At 47.1% G+C, this 15,751-nt stretch overlaps 7 protein-coding genes across 7 annotated transcripts; 3 read left to right on the top strand and 4 right to left on the bottom strand.

Moving 5' to 3' along the window:
* Nucleotides 1-150: 150 nt before the first annotated feature.
* Nucleotides 151-3,656, bottom strand: PAAG_02168 (fungal specific transcription factor domain containing protein; the record flags this gene model as incomplete). The annotated part of the gene is made up of 3 exons (XM_002796234.1): nt 151-1,278; nt 1,342-1,394; nt 1,460-3,656. 3 exons carry the CDS (start codon nt 3,654-3,656, stop codon nt 151-153), a joined length of 3,378 nt encoding a protein of 1,125 aa, XP_002796280.1.
* Nucleotides 3,657-7,469: 3,813 nt separating this feature from the next.
* On the top strand, nt 7,470-7,726 carry PAAG_11441 (hypothetical protein; the record flags this gene model as incomplete). The annotated part of the gene is made up of 2 exons (XM_015847091.1): nt 7,470-7,539; nt 7,572-7,726. The coding sequence occupies 2 exons, from the start codon at nt 7,470-7,472 to the stop codon at nt 7,724-7,726; spliced, it is 225 nt and encodes a 74-aa protein (XP_015703353.1).
* A 1,286-nt stretch (nt 7,727-9,012) lies between these two features.
* PAAG_11440 (hypothetical protein) lies at nt 9,013-9,378 on the top strand (the record flags this gene model as incomplete). Its single annotated transcript, XM_015847090.1, has 1 exon — nt 9,013-9,378. The coding sequence occupies one exon, from the start codon at nt 9,013-9,015 to the stop codon at nt 9,376-9,378; it is 366 nt and encodes a 121-aa protein (XP_015703352.1).
* Nucleotides 9,379-9,467: 89 nt separating this feature from the next.
* PAAG_11439 (hypothetical protein) lies at nt 9,468-9,677 on the bottom strand (the record flags this gene model as incomplete). The annotated part of the gene is made up of 1 exon (XM_015847089.1): nt 9,468-9,677. The coding sequence occupies one exon, from the start codon at nt 9,675-9,677 to the stop codon at nt 9,468-9,470; it is 210 nt and encodes a 69-aa protein (XP_015703351.1).
* A 765-nt stretch (nt 9,678-10,442) lies between these two features.
* On the top strand, nt 10,443-10,956 carry PAAG_11438 (hypothetical protein; the record flags this gene model as incomplete). Its single annotated transcript, XM_015847088.1, has 2 exons — nt 10,443-10,623; nt 10,715-10,956. 2 exons carry the CDS (start codon nt 10,443-10,445, stop codon nt 10,954-10,956), a joined length of 423 nt encoding a protein of 140 aa, XP_015703350.1.
* An 810-nt stretch (nt 10,957-11,766) lies between these two features.
* Nucleotides 11,767-12,168, bottom strand: PAAG_11437 (hypothetical protein; the record flags this gene model as incomplete). Its single annotated transcript, XM_015847087.1, has 2 exons — nt 11,767-11,904; nt 11,962-12,168. The coding sequence occupies 2 exons, from the start codon at nt 12,166-12,168 to the stop codon at nt 11,767-11,769; spliced, it is 345 nt and encodes a 114-aa protein (XP_015703349.1).
* A 1,645-nt stretch (nt 12,169-13,813) lies between these two features.
* PAAG_02166 (hypothetical protein) lies at nt 13,814-15,751 on the bottom strand (the record flags this gene model as incomplete). The annotated part of the gene is made up of 3 exons (XM_015844556.1): nt 13,814-14,579; nt 14,643-15,561; nt 15,661-15,751. 3 exons carry the CDS (start codon nt 15,749-15,751, stop codon nt 13,814-13,816), a joined length of 1,776 nt encoding a protein of 591 aa, XP_015701560.1.

Here is a 15,751-nt window from a genome sequence, read left to right as displayed (position 1 = left end):
ATGATTAAACACATGGATAAGAAGTATATTTAAGAAAATCACCTCCAATTTAATTGACGAGAATGAAAGGAAAACAGAAGGGAGGCTGGGGGCGGGGGGGGTGGGGGGTTATAACGAACATCTCATAATTTCCATTTCAAAACCTCCTTTTCAGCCATCCCCCCCAATTCCGCCACCAGCAATACTGTCATTCCCATTCCCTCCGCCCCCATTATCAGCATCACCATCCCCGTTCCCAAACCCACTAGCCCCAGCACCAAACCCAACCGCCCCAAAAAAGAACCCATCAAACAAGTCATATCCAACCCCTTCACTCCAACCATGTTGGAAATCCATCGCCATGCCGAATCCCAAATCCAGCCCCGTGCCCGGATTCGGTCCGCCGCCGCCTACCAAAGAAGAAGCATCGCTAAAGCTAGGTAAGGAGAGCATGTTCATGTTAATATCACCTGTTGTGTCAGAGTCACTGCCACCGGTTGGCCGGTCGTAGAGGGTATCTGTTTTATGATTGTCACTGTGAGGGATGACCGGACTGGTAATGGAGGTGGAGACGGAGATGGAACTTGTGGCCGGTGAAGCTCTGTCGGTGAATTGCCGGTTGGAGGGGTATTGGTCACCGTATGGTGGTTGGTGGGGTAGGGAGCGGGGGCTGAGGTGATAGTTGGAGGTTTGGTGTTTTTGGTTTGGGTAGGGGTATGGCTGGTGATGTTGGTGTTGTTGTTGGTGGGATTGAATATGTGTAGCCTGATGCTGGCACTGCTGCTGCAGATGTTGATGAGGGTGCGAATGCGATTGCTGTGCCGGATAGGGCTGTCTGGTTTGATATTCCTTGGAGATGTATTGGTTGGTTCGTACAGGGTGCTGGGCCGCAGGGCCGCCATTGGGGTCCTGTGATTCTTCTGGCTGACATACGCTTTCATCCATCGAGTCTTTAGGGAGGAGCTCATGAACTTCCATTCCAAACTGTGGTTGGACGGGTGCGGTTTGTTGTTGGTCGAATAGCTGATGTTGCTGGTGAGTTCCCAAAGACACCGGTGGTGAGTGTTCTTCAAAGGACTGGGTAGTTTCATTACCAGGGTTAGGTGTCACCATGTCGAATCTGTTTGTTTCAGTTGTAGCATGAGAGCCAAATCCAGTGGTAGAAAGGCACATTTGAACCGTTGCCTTGCTCATGCGTTCAAAAGCATCTCGGCAAGCTTCGGCAGGCGGGCACTTCTCCATGAGATCCCCAAGTACCGATGTTGCAGCAAGAATAGTGAAATCGACATCATCGAGGGTCTTTGTTTTCAAAGTTGTCAGCACAACTTATCAATGTATTATACAGAAGGAAGTATAGCCTACCAGATGGCTTCGAACAACAGGTGAATGCCAAATCGCATAGAGAAATGATATTCCTATTTCCGCGTCAGTTTAATAACTAACCCACACAACCGCTAATAAGGGAGGATGTAAAACTAACCCGCCATAAAAAGATGATGGGTAGCCAAGTAGGTATAGTTGACCAGCCTGACCCGATGCAATTGACGATACAATCGCAAGACCTTCTGCCCAGCTTCCGCAACCTTGAGGTATATATCATCTTCATCTTCGACATCTTCGACGTTAGTCATGGATGGACTCGATATATTCTCTGTCGGGCTAAGTTCACCGGCCAACGGATCCGGCACAACGAGGCTCTGGCGATATAACATGATGAGCGCCTGCCAGTAATTGAGTTCCAGGAATTCAACGGAAAACTGCACTCCAATCTGATGAGGGGCCGGAGCAGAGTGTTTCCATTCCGCTAAGCGTCGTTGGATATCATCCCTCCACGAACGGAACGAGTCGAATTTAGCTAGGAACGGTGACGGGAGCTTTGTATGCATGAACGTGTTACTGCGGTTCTTGCCGATTTTCCTAGCCATTAATGCCTGCTGGTGCTGGAGGACCTGTTGAATTTCTGACTGTAGGAGACGAAGTTTGAAGTAGTGTTGTGAGACGTGTTTGTAACTTGCTGCGTTTGCTGGTGGGTGAAGGAATCCCGCTTCTGTAATGTATTTATCATCGAGTAAGGAAGGGAATTCAGTGGTGATGACCTGGTCTGTGATCCCAAAGGGACGACCAACACAGGTGCTGACCAACCTGTCAAAGCTATAGGTACACCACCACAGTCGCCGGCGAAGGTCCCGAACCCATTCCCGCCTCCCGCGTTCTCGAGGGTCGACCTTCATTCTAACTTTTCGACCGTCTCGGGACTTGCCACTTGAACCATCCTTGGATTTCGTTTTTAGAGAATTATCTTCTTGGTCGCTCAAGGAATCTATGCCAGTTCCATCCTCATAATGTAACCCGAGATCGATTGCCAAACGCACCGCAACTCCAATAATATACCACAGACCCGGAGCAACGGGGCGTAAAAGGGCAAAACTCGCTAAGAGTAAAACGGCCTGGAGCTCTTCAAGACCGCCAAATCCGTCAGTGTGTTGAGATGAGCCAAGAAACCCTTCCAAATCCACCACAGCAGAAGCATGGTATTCCTCTGGTTGATACTGTTGGAGAAATAACTTCTGCCTTTTCTGTGAAGGGGGTGTAGGAGACGTATTGTGACTCAGCCGGACCTCCTCCTCTTGCGCGTGGACATCACTTTTCGCGTCGAAAATTATGCCCGCACCAATAGCACACACGACATTCAGAAGGTAGAGGTCTCGGTGTGACCGCCTACCCTTATCCACTGAATATATTCGGCGGAAAACTTCCATAAACTCTCCTCTATGTAAAATTGGAATTTGCGGATTTGCGTGCTCGAAATATAAGTTTACAAGCCGCTCTGCGACTGCTTGGTCAGGGAAAGGTGCCTGCTTCATGGTCGGCCTGGCCTGCAGCCCAAAAAAGGAGTCACGCATGGAACTTGGACCACTACTCGTGCTTGACCTGGCCTTTTGGCGTTCAGTGGGTCTGGGCGCTGCCCGCTCAGCTGTGTTGGTGGAAACAGAGCTTCTGACCGCCGAGAAAACAACCCTAGCGAATGAGATGCCAGACGTGGAACCAAGATATCGCGGATCCGATGCGCCTTGAACTGATACCATACCAATATTTGAGACGAGATCTTCGACCCGACGATCATCTTCGTCTTCTTGGCGTTTAATATCCACATCGATAGCGGATTTGTCTTCTTCATCCGGCCTCGAGATAGAATCACAGGCCAATTCATCATCCGCTTCTCTTTCACGCTTGACCTTAAGATTTGAATCCTTTCTGGCCCTAATTACCTTTTCCTGATTTTTCATATTTTTAACGAAAGGCGGCCGCGCAGCACCGCTATCCCCCTCTAGAGGCAATTTCCCAGGAGGGGCAACTAACCCAATTCCCGCCAGTTTATCGAATTCCTCCTCTCCCTCATAAGGTTCGGGTGGCCTAAACTCGATATCATTCTCGATGAGTAATTTTTCTAAGTATGCCAGGCGGGACTCTAAGAAAAACACGTAGCTGCGGGGTATTTCCCGCTTCGTAGTGGGGTCGTATCCAACGCAGTGAACGCGGGCCTTTTCGCATGATAGGCAACGGGGAAGATTCTGATCACAGCGGTTTTTGCGAAGACGACAGCGGTTGCAAGCCGAGACATTGCGAAATGAGGAATAGGAGTTGGATGCTGGTAGGGCGGGTTTAGAAGGTGACATTGCGCAAGATAGATATTCGTTGAGGATGAATGATCGTCGCGATCATTGAGCTGTGTACTATGTGATGGCTTCTAGCAATGCAGTTCAGAGAAGAGCGGTTCAATCCAAGAATAGGGTCCTTTGATTCCAATCGGTGGAGGTTGAAGAGTTTGAGCGCGACGACAATGTCAGGCTTAGCATGGATGAAATGCGACACCATTACTATGAGGTAGAGTTGAATAAACAAGGAGATATTTGCTCAACCATATTTTCATGTTTGATTATACCGACATTCCCCTTCTATAGTCTTCCACCATTTCTTCCGTTCTTCAATAGGGGAACCGTTTGCAAGTAGGAGAGACAACCCGGCAATGTCGTTCTCTGCAATCGAGTAATAACTTCTAATTGTCTATGCGGGAGAAGGAAACGGTTCAGTCGATTAAATAGTCATGGAGTTCATCCATCAGACTAGACGCCGCGGCGCATGTTCAACTGATCCTTGCGAATCATTCAATAGGGGTCCGAACGGAAGGAGAATATAGAAATTTGACAATTTTATACAGCGACAGCGATGAGCTGATCAATGGTTTGGCCAGGAATCTATCTTTTCCCGATTACGTGGGTGAAAGCATTGAGTTTTCTGGAACGTAGATGCTTGCAAGTTGCAAGCTGCGACAACGGTCCCAATTGTAAAGATGGTTTAAAATGAGAAGAATGAGCCAATTCCCAACAAATACACGCCACCCTTCATGAATGAGGGTCAAAATGAAATGCGGGAGAGGGCGGAATGAATCTGAAAGATGTGCTTCGTGTAGAAGCGAAGAAATGCGGAACTTCTTCAAACGAACTCGGGGTAGGGCTGGATCACGGGGCCTCCGCGGCTTAACTAGTTGGGTTTAGCCTGGTTGAATCTGCTCGGTATTATAGGCGGGGAAGTCGGCTTAACCTCAAGGGGGGCGTTCGCATTGGCCGAGTATATCCACAAGCGGAAGAAACTGAATGAATATACTTACTTAAATATTGTGCGTATGGAGTATCATTACTCGTGGTAAATACGGAGTAACCCTGTGGGTAAAGGGCATACTCCGTCCTGTCGATCTTTTCATACTGGGAGCAACGAAGGGTTGTTGACCAGCGCAATATCATGTCATTTTCTTCAACCATCCTCCTGGTCAGTTGGGTTGCATCTACCTATTCAAGGAGTCAGGAAGCCCGAACACAGGCTTAAGGTGATAGCGCTTGGGTGGGTTATGGTGGAGCCGTGCTGTTTGTCAAGATCCAACGCAGCACGGCAGTCAGATAAAGCAATTGACGTAGGTAAATGGATGGAAAGACACACAAGACATGGAGGAGATAGATAGACTGGATACATGTACTCCAAGCGACCTCCGTTAAAATTCTGAGTACGAACAGATCCTCTGGACGTTGATGTCTCCTGGAGTCTCTTCTTGTTTTATTTCACTTCGCGACGGCGCCTCGGCAAAGGAGCATTACGGCGGGCTAGTCCGCATGCAGATATCGGCGAAGCGATCCACTGGGGGAAAGCTAAACTCCAGCGCGGTTCTCTTATCCGATATCACTCCACTGACCTTCACAAGGAACAACCTGAAGGCCTAGCAGCTCTAGACAGCTTGGATGTGAATGGCTAGCAGGAAATGATGTTAATCTCAATTGCTGAGTATCGCTTTTATCTATAGTTAACTATATATTTAGCTCTTTGCTCTACGTTGTTGTGCTTAAGTTTTCTGAGATATTTTCATCTGAAGTGTTGAACATTGCGATATGGAAATGCCTTGTTCACTGCTGCTGTGGACGATACGGTGATTCAAAAGGTTTTGGAACATATCATGAACTAATCCCAATTACAGCTCCATATGTATCAACTTGGTCTATTGAACATGGTTGCCTATGGGGGAGGAACAAACCTCAAAAGAGGAACATCGAACTCGTCGCGACTATTCTTCAGGGAAGCTGGCGCCCGGATGATATTTGACATAAACCATACAGCCATTGTGCGTCGAGACGGAGACGGAGACGTCCAATTTCAAGATAGTTACGCCTAACCTGAAAATCTTTTTGTACCAAACGAGAGAGGTAACTAGAGAGGGAAGAAGAAAATATACAACACAACAACCATTTTTCGAGACTCCAGCTTACGAAATGGCTATCAGAATGTGGGAATTCATCTGTCACAGGCAGAGAAAAGGCACTCTCAGTCATTCCACAACGTCTAAACAACTCGGGCTTTATTCCGAGGAGCCGAGGTGCTCTTTAAACCAACCCACATCTTCAAAGGAGGTCGTGGACGATATACCTACATATATATAACCCCCTGACCAACAACCCCACATGAACATATTAATACCCGGACTTCGAGACTACATCCAGCAGAATCAACCAAACATCGCATTTCGCCTTTATCCTAAATATCTAAGCGGGCTCCTGAAGCTGTCGCAGCTCATCATGCCATTTGATGCCATTCAACGGTTACATCTGTCAACAGGACTCCCGACCATAAGTATCTCTGTGGCTTTGACGGCGCTTTTCCATGCAGCTCAGAAACGTCAACCGTCTAAGTAAGAAGAGTTTGACCCTCCGAATATGCCTTGAATGTTTCACTAACCTTTGAAATTTATATACTCTGTCTTAAGTGTCGCCATTAGGACCTCACACATAGTAAATGCTTTGTTTGTATCAATTCGTTGATTAAACTTTCTGATAAACGCCTGCTAATATGATAGGTTGGAAGTATGTCAGACAACAAACCTTCCAAAACCGCAACTATTAATAGCGTGCGATTTTCCAGGGCTTTGGCGCCCGAAACTGCGCACGGGCCTCCGAGCCTTCTAGGGGACCTAAACACTTGGCTGCTTTTGCCGGAGCTTATACTTTAACCCTGGCTCAGGCTTGTTTCAAGGTGCCTACCTTCACCGCAGCTTCACCCTGACTCAACTGAGCATGCAACCGTGCACCATTTCCTGAATTCCCCCCCACCCCCACCCCCACCCCAACCCCACCCCAACCCCACCCCATTATTGATGGCACCATTTCCTGTGATTGCCAGAATGACTTTTTACCAGGCCGTGCTTTGACCTTATGTAAGATGAATTCTTTGCGAACCTGACTTATGTCAAATTGTATTTTGATCATCTCGAAAGAAACCATGTCAGCTTTGAATAACTAACTGTTGGTGAGTCCTCAAGTTCCAATGCTGTGAGAAAAGCGACAACAAGTTGAATGAGCAGACAGTGTGAAACTGCCTGAGGGTTGAGGGTATGCTCCATCCCTATTACAAATCTGAGTAGAGCTAAATATGAAGGTCAACAGTACAAGCAGAGGGTGATCAAGCGATGGGGTCTTCGCACCCCATCAGGCATCAAAGATGATGTGTATCACCCTATTCCGGTTCTACTGGGAGTGGTTTACAAAGGTTTATGCTGATGAGAAGCAGCGAGTCTATGTCGCTGCTGGTATTCTCATATCTTTTATCTCTGGCTCCAGGCTGGTGTCACTTTGACACTCAGGTGAGGGATGAAAGACAATGCAGCGGATAAAAGCATCCAATCTGACTGTTAAAGTTTTGAGAAGCTCATCTTCTGTCAGTCAAAATTTCTCCAACCCAGGGCCGTAAGAACTGTATGGTGAAAGGGCTAGGCAAACGGAAGCAGTTTCTTTCAGATGAAGATGGAGAGCCCATTGTTCCAGAATGAGCAAAAGTAGCCCCAGGTCAAGGGTCATCAGAATGTCTCGCTGTGTAAGGTTGATATCATCACGTGATAAAAATGATATTTCTGATGTGAATATGGGCTGCTTTTCCGGTTATGACCCTGATGGATGATTTGGAATACTCTGGTTATGGAAGTGCAGACTCAAAGAGCACCAATCCGGAGCCCTGAACAACAGAGTACGTTGCCGACAGTGACACCAGCGACTGAGATGACGCCGATAACGAAGATGACGAAGATGACGACGATGATGACGATGATAGTGGGTATGGCAGTGATTCCACTACGGCCAAGCACGATAGAAATCTCATTGAGCATGTGATTGGTGAGGAAGCATGTGTTCGCGCAGCACTCGGTGCGAAGTAGAACCGATCGTTTTGAGTCAGCTGATACAGTACCATCCAGGCAAAGCTTTGCCTGTTTTCCCTCCCCCTTTCCAACCTTCTTCGAACAAGTTAAGCAGTGCTCAATAGTGTGTATATACTCAGTTCTTAGCAGAGGTTTCTGAATAAGGATCTTGCTTCAGGTTATTGGAGCTCCTCTATGAATTGGTCTAGTTAACGGAATCCTTCTTGCGTGACTCCGCCTAGCTCAACAATAATCTCCACATTCACAAACGATGCCAGTTCGTGCGGCAAAGCCCATCTGATTTCCATTGCAAATTGCAAAATAGATTTGTTTATCATTGCCATAAGCAAGTCCATGTGAAAATTGCCGAACTCTCTTGAGAAGGGAAGTTAGTAACGTAGCCGGTGCGGTATCGTGGGGATATGGGTGCTGCACTGCTTACAACATTCAGATCACGAGACGTCTCACCTTCACCAGCGTATAAGCTGGCTCATTTTGCGCATAATGTCATGTATAGTGTCTGCACCAGGAGGGCTATAATATAACCTGACCGAATCTCGAATCTCTTCTCGTTCTCGGTTTCTTCGTTTTTATCCCGTTCTATGCCACCCTCGCCCCGCGCCCACTTAATGAGCCCCCCGCACCCGCCCCCCTTTCCATTTCTCCGGGCTGTCGGATTGTTTTCTACTGTGCCAGAATGCTTTCCCCCCTTTTCGGTTTTTTGCCTACTATCAATGTTGAAACTAACAGCGGGATAAAACAGCTTCCTCTGATCTTGCGATAGACATCAACTATTGCGGGCGTTATGGTTTTCTCCTTTTCCCTTGGCCGGGTGCGAAATCCGTGAAAATTCCCCGAAATCAACTAGTGGATGCTATTAATGATGCCCCGGTAGTCCACAAACAGGATGGTGCAACTCTGGTTCGAAGTCATGAGTCTGCTGTGCTGAAGTATGGAACCGGAGTCTCCCTAGCAGAGGCTCAAAATATGAAATTTTGTTCGAGCCAGGACAAGGATACGCGTCCCCTGCCATTTACGATGCATGGGAAGAGCAGCCAAAATTTTGCAATGGCGAAGGGCCTGTGTGTCGGCTTTCTCCTGATTGAAGTAGCTATATAAGTGGTGATCCTGTTTCTAGCATTTTGGCCGACCCTCAGTGACCATGCTCGAGACTCTATTCATACCCCCCAGCTTGCGAAATTTCTTCGCCAACTTCATGCCATCAAGATGGAGAGACCTGGCTCCGTTGGCAGAGGGGTCTCCACTCGACCCACTCTTCACTGATTACGGCGCAGGCACAGCAGATGGAGTCGTGGTTCAATGAGCGCCTCCTTGTGTGCAAGGAATTCAATCGTGTTCCATACAGTCACCCTTGGTTCTATGGCAAAGTCCACAAGTTTGTAATGTGCCATATGGACGTTGCTGCGCGGAACATAATCCTTGATGGTGAGGGAAAGATTTGGCTGCTTGACTGGGCCCACTCAGGAGGTTACCCTATCTATTTTGAAACAGCTATACTCCCGAGGACTGGGAACCCCGAATTTACGCAAGGGCTACTGAAACGTATTGACAATCACCTGGAGGAAGCTCGGAATCTACTGGTAGTTGGTTTTGCTTTGACAACAGCAGCGTGGACAAAGGCAACCGGGCATATGCCGGACGAAATTTAAAAAAAAATGTGATAGATATTAGTTATGGGAATAGAATCTGTTGCATTTGCTAGCATAGAGATTTGGTGCACGACCTCCCGAAAAAAACATTAATGGAAGGCTCCTGGGGTCATTCCAGTAATCTGAGCTGCCGGAACGAGTTGGCTTTCAGAATACCAAACTTGCTGAAGAGCGCTACGGGCTGCTTGCGTTTCACTTTCGCTGGCGGTTATTCGATTTTCTTGCAGTAATGCTACAACCTTATCCACCCAAAAGCTGTTGCACACTTGGCCCCCCTCTGCGAACTTAATATCGGTCATAATTCGCTGATTTTATGGCCTCCAGTATCGTTTGAGCAGTTGTTCCGAGGCGGAACTGTGGTATTGCACGTCTTGACAACGTGAGTTGAGATTGTGTAGTCGAAACGCCTGACAACAAGGCATGCAGGCGCAGCTCCGGGTCCAGTAGGGCTTAAATCGCGGCAACTTGAAGTGTTTTGTGGGGTTGGCAGATACATGGTTTGTCTTTTTTTGGGGATCACTCGAGATGTTGCCTGGCGAATGTGCAGCAGCTTTTATGACGCCAATAGGAACCGTCAAGGCTGCGGATAGGCTGGACGGGATAGAAACAATCGTGGTTGCCATTGTTGAGAGACGCGATTGATAATAAAGCAACGGATATACTAATTAATAAAACTAATTGAGCAATGGATTGCAGAGGAGCATTAACTGAAGTGTATTTATACACCCATTTCTGAGATGAGAAGGCTTTCTGAGATGAGAAGGCAGTTGGTGTTTGGCGTTCATAGCGACAGATAAGTGCCGCCTCATTGGAACCAGCCATAACCAGAGACAATTAACTGGACAGCATATTATCCTCACTGCTCGACAGCAATTTCGCGAGCGACTGTCCAAGGCTGTCAAGTTAAAATCTAACAATGCACCGTCAAGGAGCGGGGCAATGCACGAACGGGATGCATATACAGGGGGTTTCCCCCTCCCGCTATTACCATGCGTCCCGATGAAAGGCCTGACCTACTGTGGGCTTGTGTAGAGCGGGTTAGCTTCCAGTGTTGAGCCAACGGAATGGCACTCCAACGCCTAATTTTTATGTTCTTCCTCCATGTCCCAGGCTTATATTTCCGGCCCGTGCCGCTCATCCTTAAAGGAAGCCCACTGAGACGCCTCTGCTGGGAATTCGAGCAACAAGTTTCAAGCTTCCAAACTGAAGACAATGCGCATGGGACGATGCTTTTCACATTTGTACGTAATCGCTGCGAATTAATTATACCCAATTCTTGTGTTATTCGTTTTATTAGTCTCTGTTAGAACTTTAATTGGGTTTTTGATCTCTTCAGCCGTTGCCTGGACATTGAGATTGTCAGGCGGACCTCACCTCGGCGCCGGGTCCACCGGCTCTCCACCTCGCATAGCAGGAATCGACGTTCTTGTGACTGTGGAGCACGGTGGTAGGACAGCCGCACTCATTGATGTAGACTCAAGCAAATTTCAACCACGAGTGAGCTGGCGGGATGATGGAGGGCTACTGGACGGCCTGTGGATCACAGAGATTTGTATATGGAAGCCATGCTATTGTTAATAAAGTAACAATCAGTCAAATCATCTGCTTCCCTAACAGTCCTTCCTTGGTCTACCCGGTTCTTCGTTGCCACTCTTCTACGGTCAGTTGGCAGCCGGTGGAGTGGTCGGTTGACAAAATAACTGAAGCACCACTACTTCTCCCTGTTGATTGGGTGCCAAATGGGCAAAAAGGGACAAAAGGCAAAAAAGGAAAACAGTTGAATCAGAACGCTGAGCTGGTATCCGCTGATGAACCCTATTGGAATGCTAGTTATTTTGGGTGTACGGTTGTGTATACAGTATGTTTGATTTTTTATCAATCCCTCTCTGGTGGCATGCTGTGCAGGCGGTGGAGATAGAAACATGGGAGGAATTGTACCACCACGTGTCTGATGCAAATTCTTATTCTTGTCATCATCATTGACAGTGATTAGTTGATCTGCTATGTCCGTGAGAATTCCAGAAAACACACCCAGGGCTTCAGAGAGCACCTACCTTGATGTCTCTAGTGTGGAGAGCCTGGGATTATGGTATCTCGTACTCCAGATCCCACGTTCGTCACCCCAGCCCTCGCTGTTAAGAGATCCGGCGCCCGGTTGAGCGCCCTGTTGAGCGCCCTGGCTTTAACTGCGGGAACTTCTTACGGATGCTGGCATGCCAGGCAACATTGGCTCAGATGATAGCAGCTCGCATATTGATACGGGGAACTCCTCATCACGACCATAGAAGAGACGTGAAGGGGATAATCATCACAGCCCGCATCATTGCGATGCCTGCTCTGTGTGCCCTCTTCCAGCATCAAGGCTTTCTGATTGTTCATGGGAGTCTGCTAGGTTCGCACAAGTGGGGGTATTGGTCGGGAATCTTTCTCGTTACACGTGCTGTTGACTGTGGCGGCCGTCTGCACTCCCGAGCAATTTCGCTTGCACTTCGGGTGTGGGGCAGACGGAATCAACTTGGGAACGGTCTTGGAGGAGTTAGGGCCCCTTTGTCACGGGTGTATGGGATAAAACGGATAACTGACTGGGGGATATCCAAGCAGCATGAGAAGTTCTTTATGATGCCGATTGCGCTTTTCCAAAATCCAAGGGTCTTCTGCAGCTTTCAATCCCGTCCTAGAGGGACTAGGGTTAGCTTCCAAGAAACCTTCATACATCTCATCCTGGGTCAATGAAATATTCAGGCGCATGTCATGCAAACATGCGTCATTATAGAAGCCCCGCTTAGACATGACGTGCAGAGAAAATCCAGCTGACCTGAACTGCGTTCATAGCGATGGAGGAGCTGTTTTAACCAGTAGTGATTTATTCAGGTTCCGCAGTCCCCTCACCTAATTTGTAGGTATCCATATCTAATAAATAACAACAGCCGATAGGAGACGAAGGGAGAAAGGGGGAAAAGAAAGAAAATAGGCTTAATGAAACCTGTGCTCAGGCTAATACCCAACATCCCCGAAGATATGCATAGATGCAGACATCATCTTCCTATCCTAGAGAGGGGTGGGGCAATACAGAGAGGGATAGCTTAAGAAAAAAAATAAAAGAAGGCAACTCTCAGAATATGGAGAAGAACAAGCCTAATATGCTATGCATCTCTTCCTAATCGGAAGACATAAGGCAACAGCTCTTCTGAATCCCTGTCCTCATTATTCACCATCTTCTCCTCCGTATTTCCCTCCCACTGTCCTCCTGTGCCAGAGGCTCCCCAACGATTTCCGAAAGAATAGGTATTTCAATAGGTGTTATAGTATAACGAAAGAAACTGGTACGTGCGATGCATGTTGGGAGGGGCATTCGTTTGTGCATGACTTAGAAACTTTACCCTCTTTTGCAACCTTGCCTAACTATTCTCCTTACTTTTGTGGATAGCTACATGTGGAATAGCCACATGAGGAACTCGATGTTGGATGGGTTAATTGATGTGGACCGGGTTTGGTTAGTGAGATTGGGCATGAAGCAGAATGGATGCGGCCGGAGATGCGGCAGTCACGTGGTATCCAGCGCTCCAAATTCCATGTAGCGGAGGGTTTGAGTATTACGCCAGTTATCGTCTTGTATATGCCCTGGAATGGCGAGATGAAAAAAAAAAAAGTAAAGAGATTTTAATGGAGGATAAAAAGCCGAAGGGCCACAATGGAAACCGTGTAGCAGGTGGTGGAATGTTGAACCATGCCATGCAATGCCATATCGTAGAATCCTTTAAAATTCCAGTGGTAAATTGACCCACCACAACATGAGAATCCATGCTGATGTCCGTTCTATGCCCTGCCCGAAACGTCCACTGATTGTAATGGAAATAAAACAACAGTGGTCGAAGATCTTAAAGTAAACGGAAATCAGAAAATTCAATGAAATAAACAGAGGGTAATAAAAGAGACCTAATATAACCAACAGGAAACGGGTATTTTAAGAAATCAAAGGGTCAAAACTAGGTGACTTAGCGACGACAAAAAAATAACAACACAGAAAGAGGCCATGGTCACCAAAAAGAAAAGAAAAGAAATCACATATTCCGCCCACTTGCGTGGATCCCTAATTGAAAACGCCAACAGCCCTAGCGAAAATGAATGCATGAAAAAATCGCCCGGAATCCAAGTTAAATTGATGAATAAACTGAGGGTTTGTAGGAAGGAAAAATAAACAAACCGCACATAACAAGAGCATATAGGGTTAAAGTATCCGTTCGTCGGATGGGTAAGAGTGTAGATTGTGCTTTTATTAAAAGAAATAACATAAAAACATGAAGCCGTTCTCCTGGCCGTGAACCAGTCTTTCAAAAAATTAGAGAAGGAAGAAAAGAGAGTAAAAAGTTAAATATTTGCCTCTCTAAAGTGTGGTGATAAAGCGTTGTAGTCGAGATTGAGATCCACGATATCATCAAAATTCGATTGTGCGGGTATTATGTGTTCGCTGGTTGGTTGGCGTTGTCCGGGGGGGGGATTGAGAGAGCAGAGATGTTAACTGTTCCACAGAGCTATCTCTTCGGAGGAATCCATGTTGCTCGTCATAGCAACCTTCTTCGCACTCGGCTATGCAGGTCTTTTCCGAACCAATGACCTCCTTTTGGTCGTCCTCCTCGATCCAAAAGCTTACAACGGCTCCTAATAAACAAACGATGCCGCAAGCCCACCAAGCGAGGCCGGAGTATCCCCATGCAAGTCCCTTGGAATGTAGGTAGCCTGTCACAGTCGGCCCAAAAGCACGGCTTAGACTTGCTGTGGAGGCTGCAACGCCATTGATCGAACCCAGCACCATTGTAGAGGAGGCGGAGTTAGCGAGTAAGATGTTCGTTGAAGGAAAGGCGATAACATGCAGCGTTATCTTGGCAACCAATGCCGCATAAACCGCGGGTGTCTGAAGGGAGCTAGGAAGCAATACCAGGTATGGAACAACCAAATATAGAGCCGGCCATATGCAGAGGACAACACGGTAGGCCGAGAGGGGTCCGAAATGGCTTACGACATATGGGAAAAACCAAAGTTGTGCCACCATTGAATAAATTCCTTGGACTGCAAGCATAAAGCCAATTTTCTTTGTTGACAGAGCCATCCCCCCGGTAAATTTGAAAGGAGGCTCAGCTTTGATGTCTGAGACTGGTGTGCTTAGGAAAATTGGCATTAGCTGATCAAATGAGACACTATGGCTATTAAATGGTTAGAATGTCGTCCACATTTATGCCTTCAAGCCAGAATAATGACAAACTTACTAGGCGAGTATCCCATAACTCAAGATGATAAAAACAATCTTTGGCGTAAATGCTTTGGAAAAACTATGGCTCTGTTTTGATGACTGGCTGAGATTAGAATTTTCTCGGGTAGGCACCGGTGGGACTATAACGCAGGACAAGGGAGGAGAGTGTTCCGTGTTCCGATCCCCAGGTGGAGGTGGTTGGCCCTCTAGAAACTGGATTTCGTCGTACTGAATTGGAGATTTATATGCCTCTTCGGTTAATATAGTTGGGGCTAGTCTATCGCAGAATAAATGAAGAAGCCAGCTCCCTAGCTCAATACCTCTGTCGCGGTTGAACTTCTTCTCCGAATGGGTTTCTTGCAAGAATAGAATACCAATAGTAATTCCAAAACACAGAATAACAACGCACACCAAGTTAGGAAGCAGAAATGGATACCGGTCAAATATCGTATTACGAAGAAAGATCTGTGGGTAATGATCGCATGGTTGGGCCAAAGCTCCGCCGATTGCCGGTCCAACAATCGACCCAAGACACCAAACAAATGGCATTATGGAGTAAGCTCGTGGTTGATGTTTCTTATCTGTGACAAGCTCCGCAACTGTCGTTTGTAGGACGCCTATATTACCGTTGAGAAGGCCTCCGAGAGCACGAGCAATGAGGGCAGCTGGGAGATTCGGTGAAAATCCAAACGCGACCATGCTAATGGCGGTTCCAACCAGGCCGAAGATCAAGACAGGCTTTCTACCAAAATTGTCACTCATTCGGCCCCAGAAAACACCAGTTGAGAATTCAGCAAAGGTAAAGGCTGAAGTTACTGCACCAGCATACAAAGCAATCTTGCGATCATCGTCGGTGACCTTGAACGAAGAAACCATGTAATAAACGTAAGGGAACACCGACATGAAAGCAATGGGCTCACATATTCGACACAGTGCTGCATACGGAGTTAGCACAAATAAATATCTTCCGAGAAAGGAAGACTGCAATGACATCGAGCAAAGTAAAAGACGGAAGGTTGAAGCTTCACACGTACCTAGCACGAAGAGTTGCTGTGATGGAAACTGGCCATCTCCACCTTTCGCAGTAGTGCCTCTTCTAAAGACCGACTGCAAGTATCTACGCAT

Source organism: Paracoccidioides lutzii (genome assembly GCF_000150705.2).
Source record: "Paracoccidioides lutzii Pb01 unplaced genomic scaffold supercont2.4, whole genome shotgun sequence".
In the NCBI taxonomy this organism is placed as follows: domain Eukaryota; kingdom Fungi; phylum Ascomycota; class Eurotiomycetes; order Onygenales; family Ajellomycetaceae; genus Paracoccidioides; species Paracoccidioides lutzii.
This window is presented reverse-complemented; position numbering and strand designations above follow the sequence as displayed.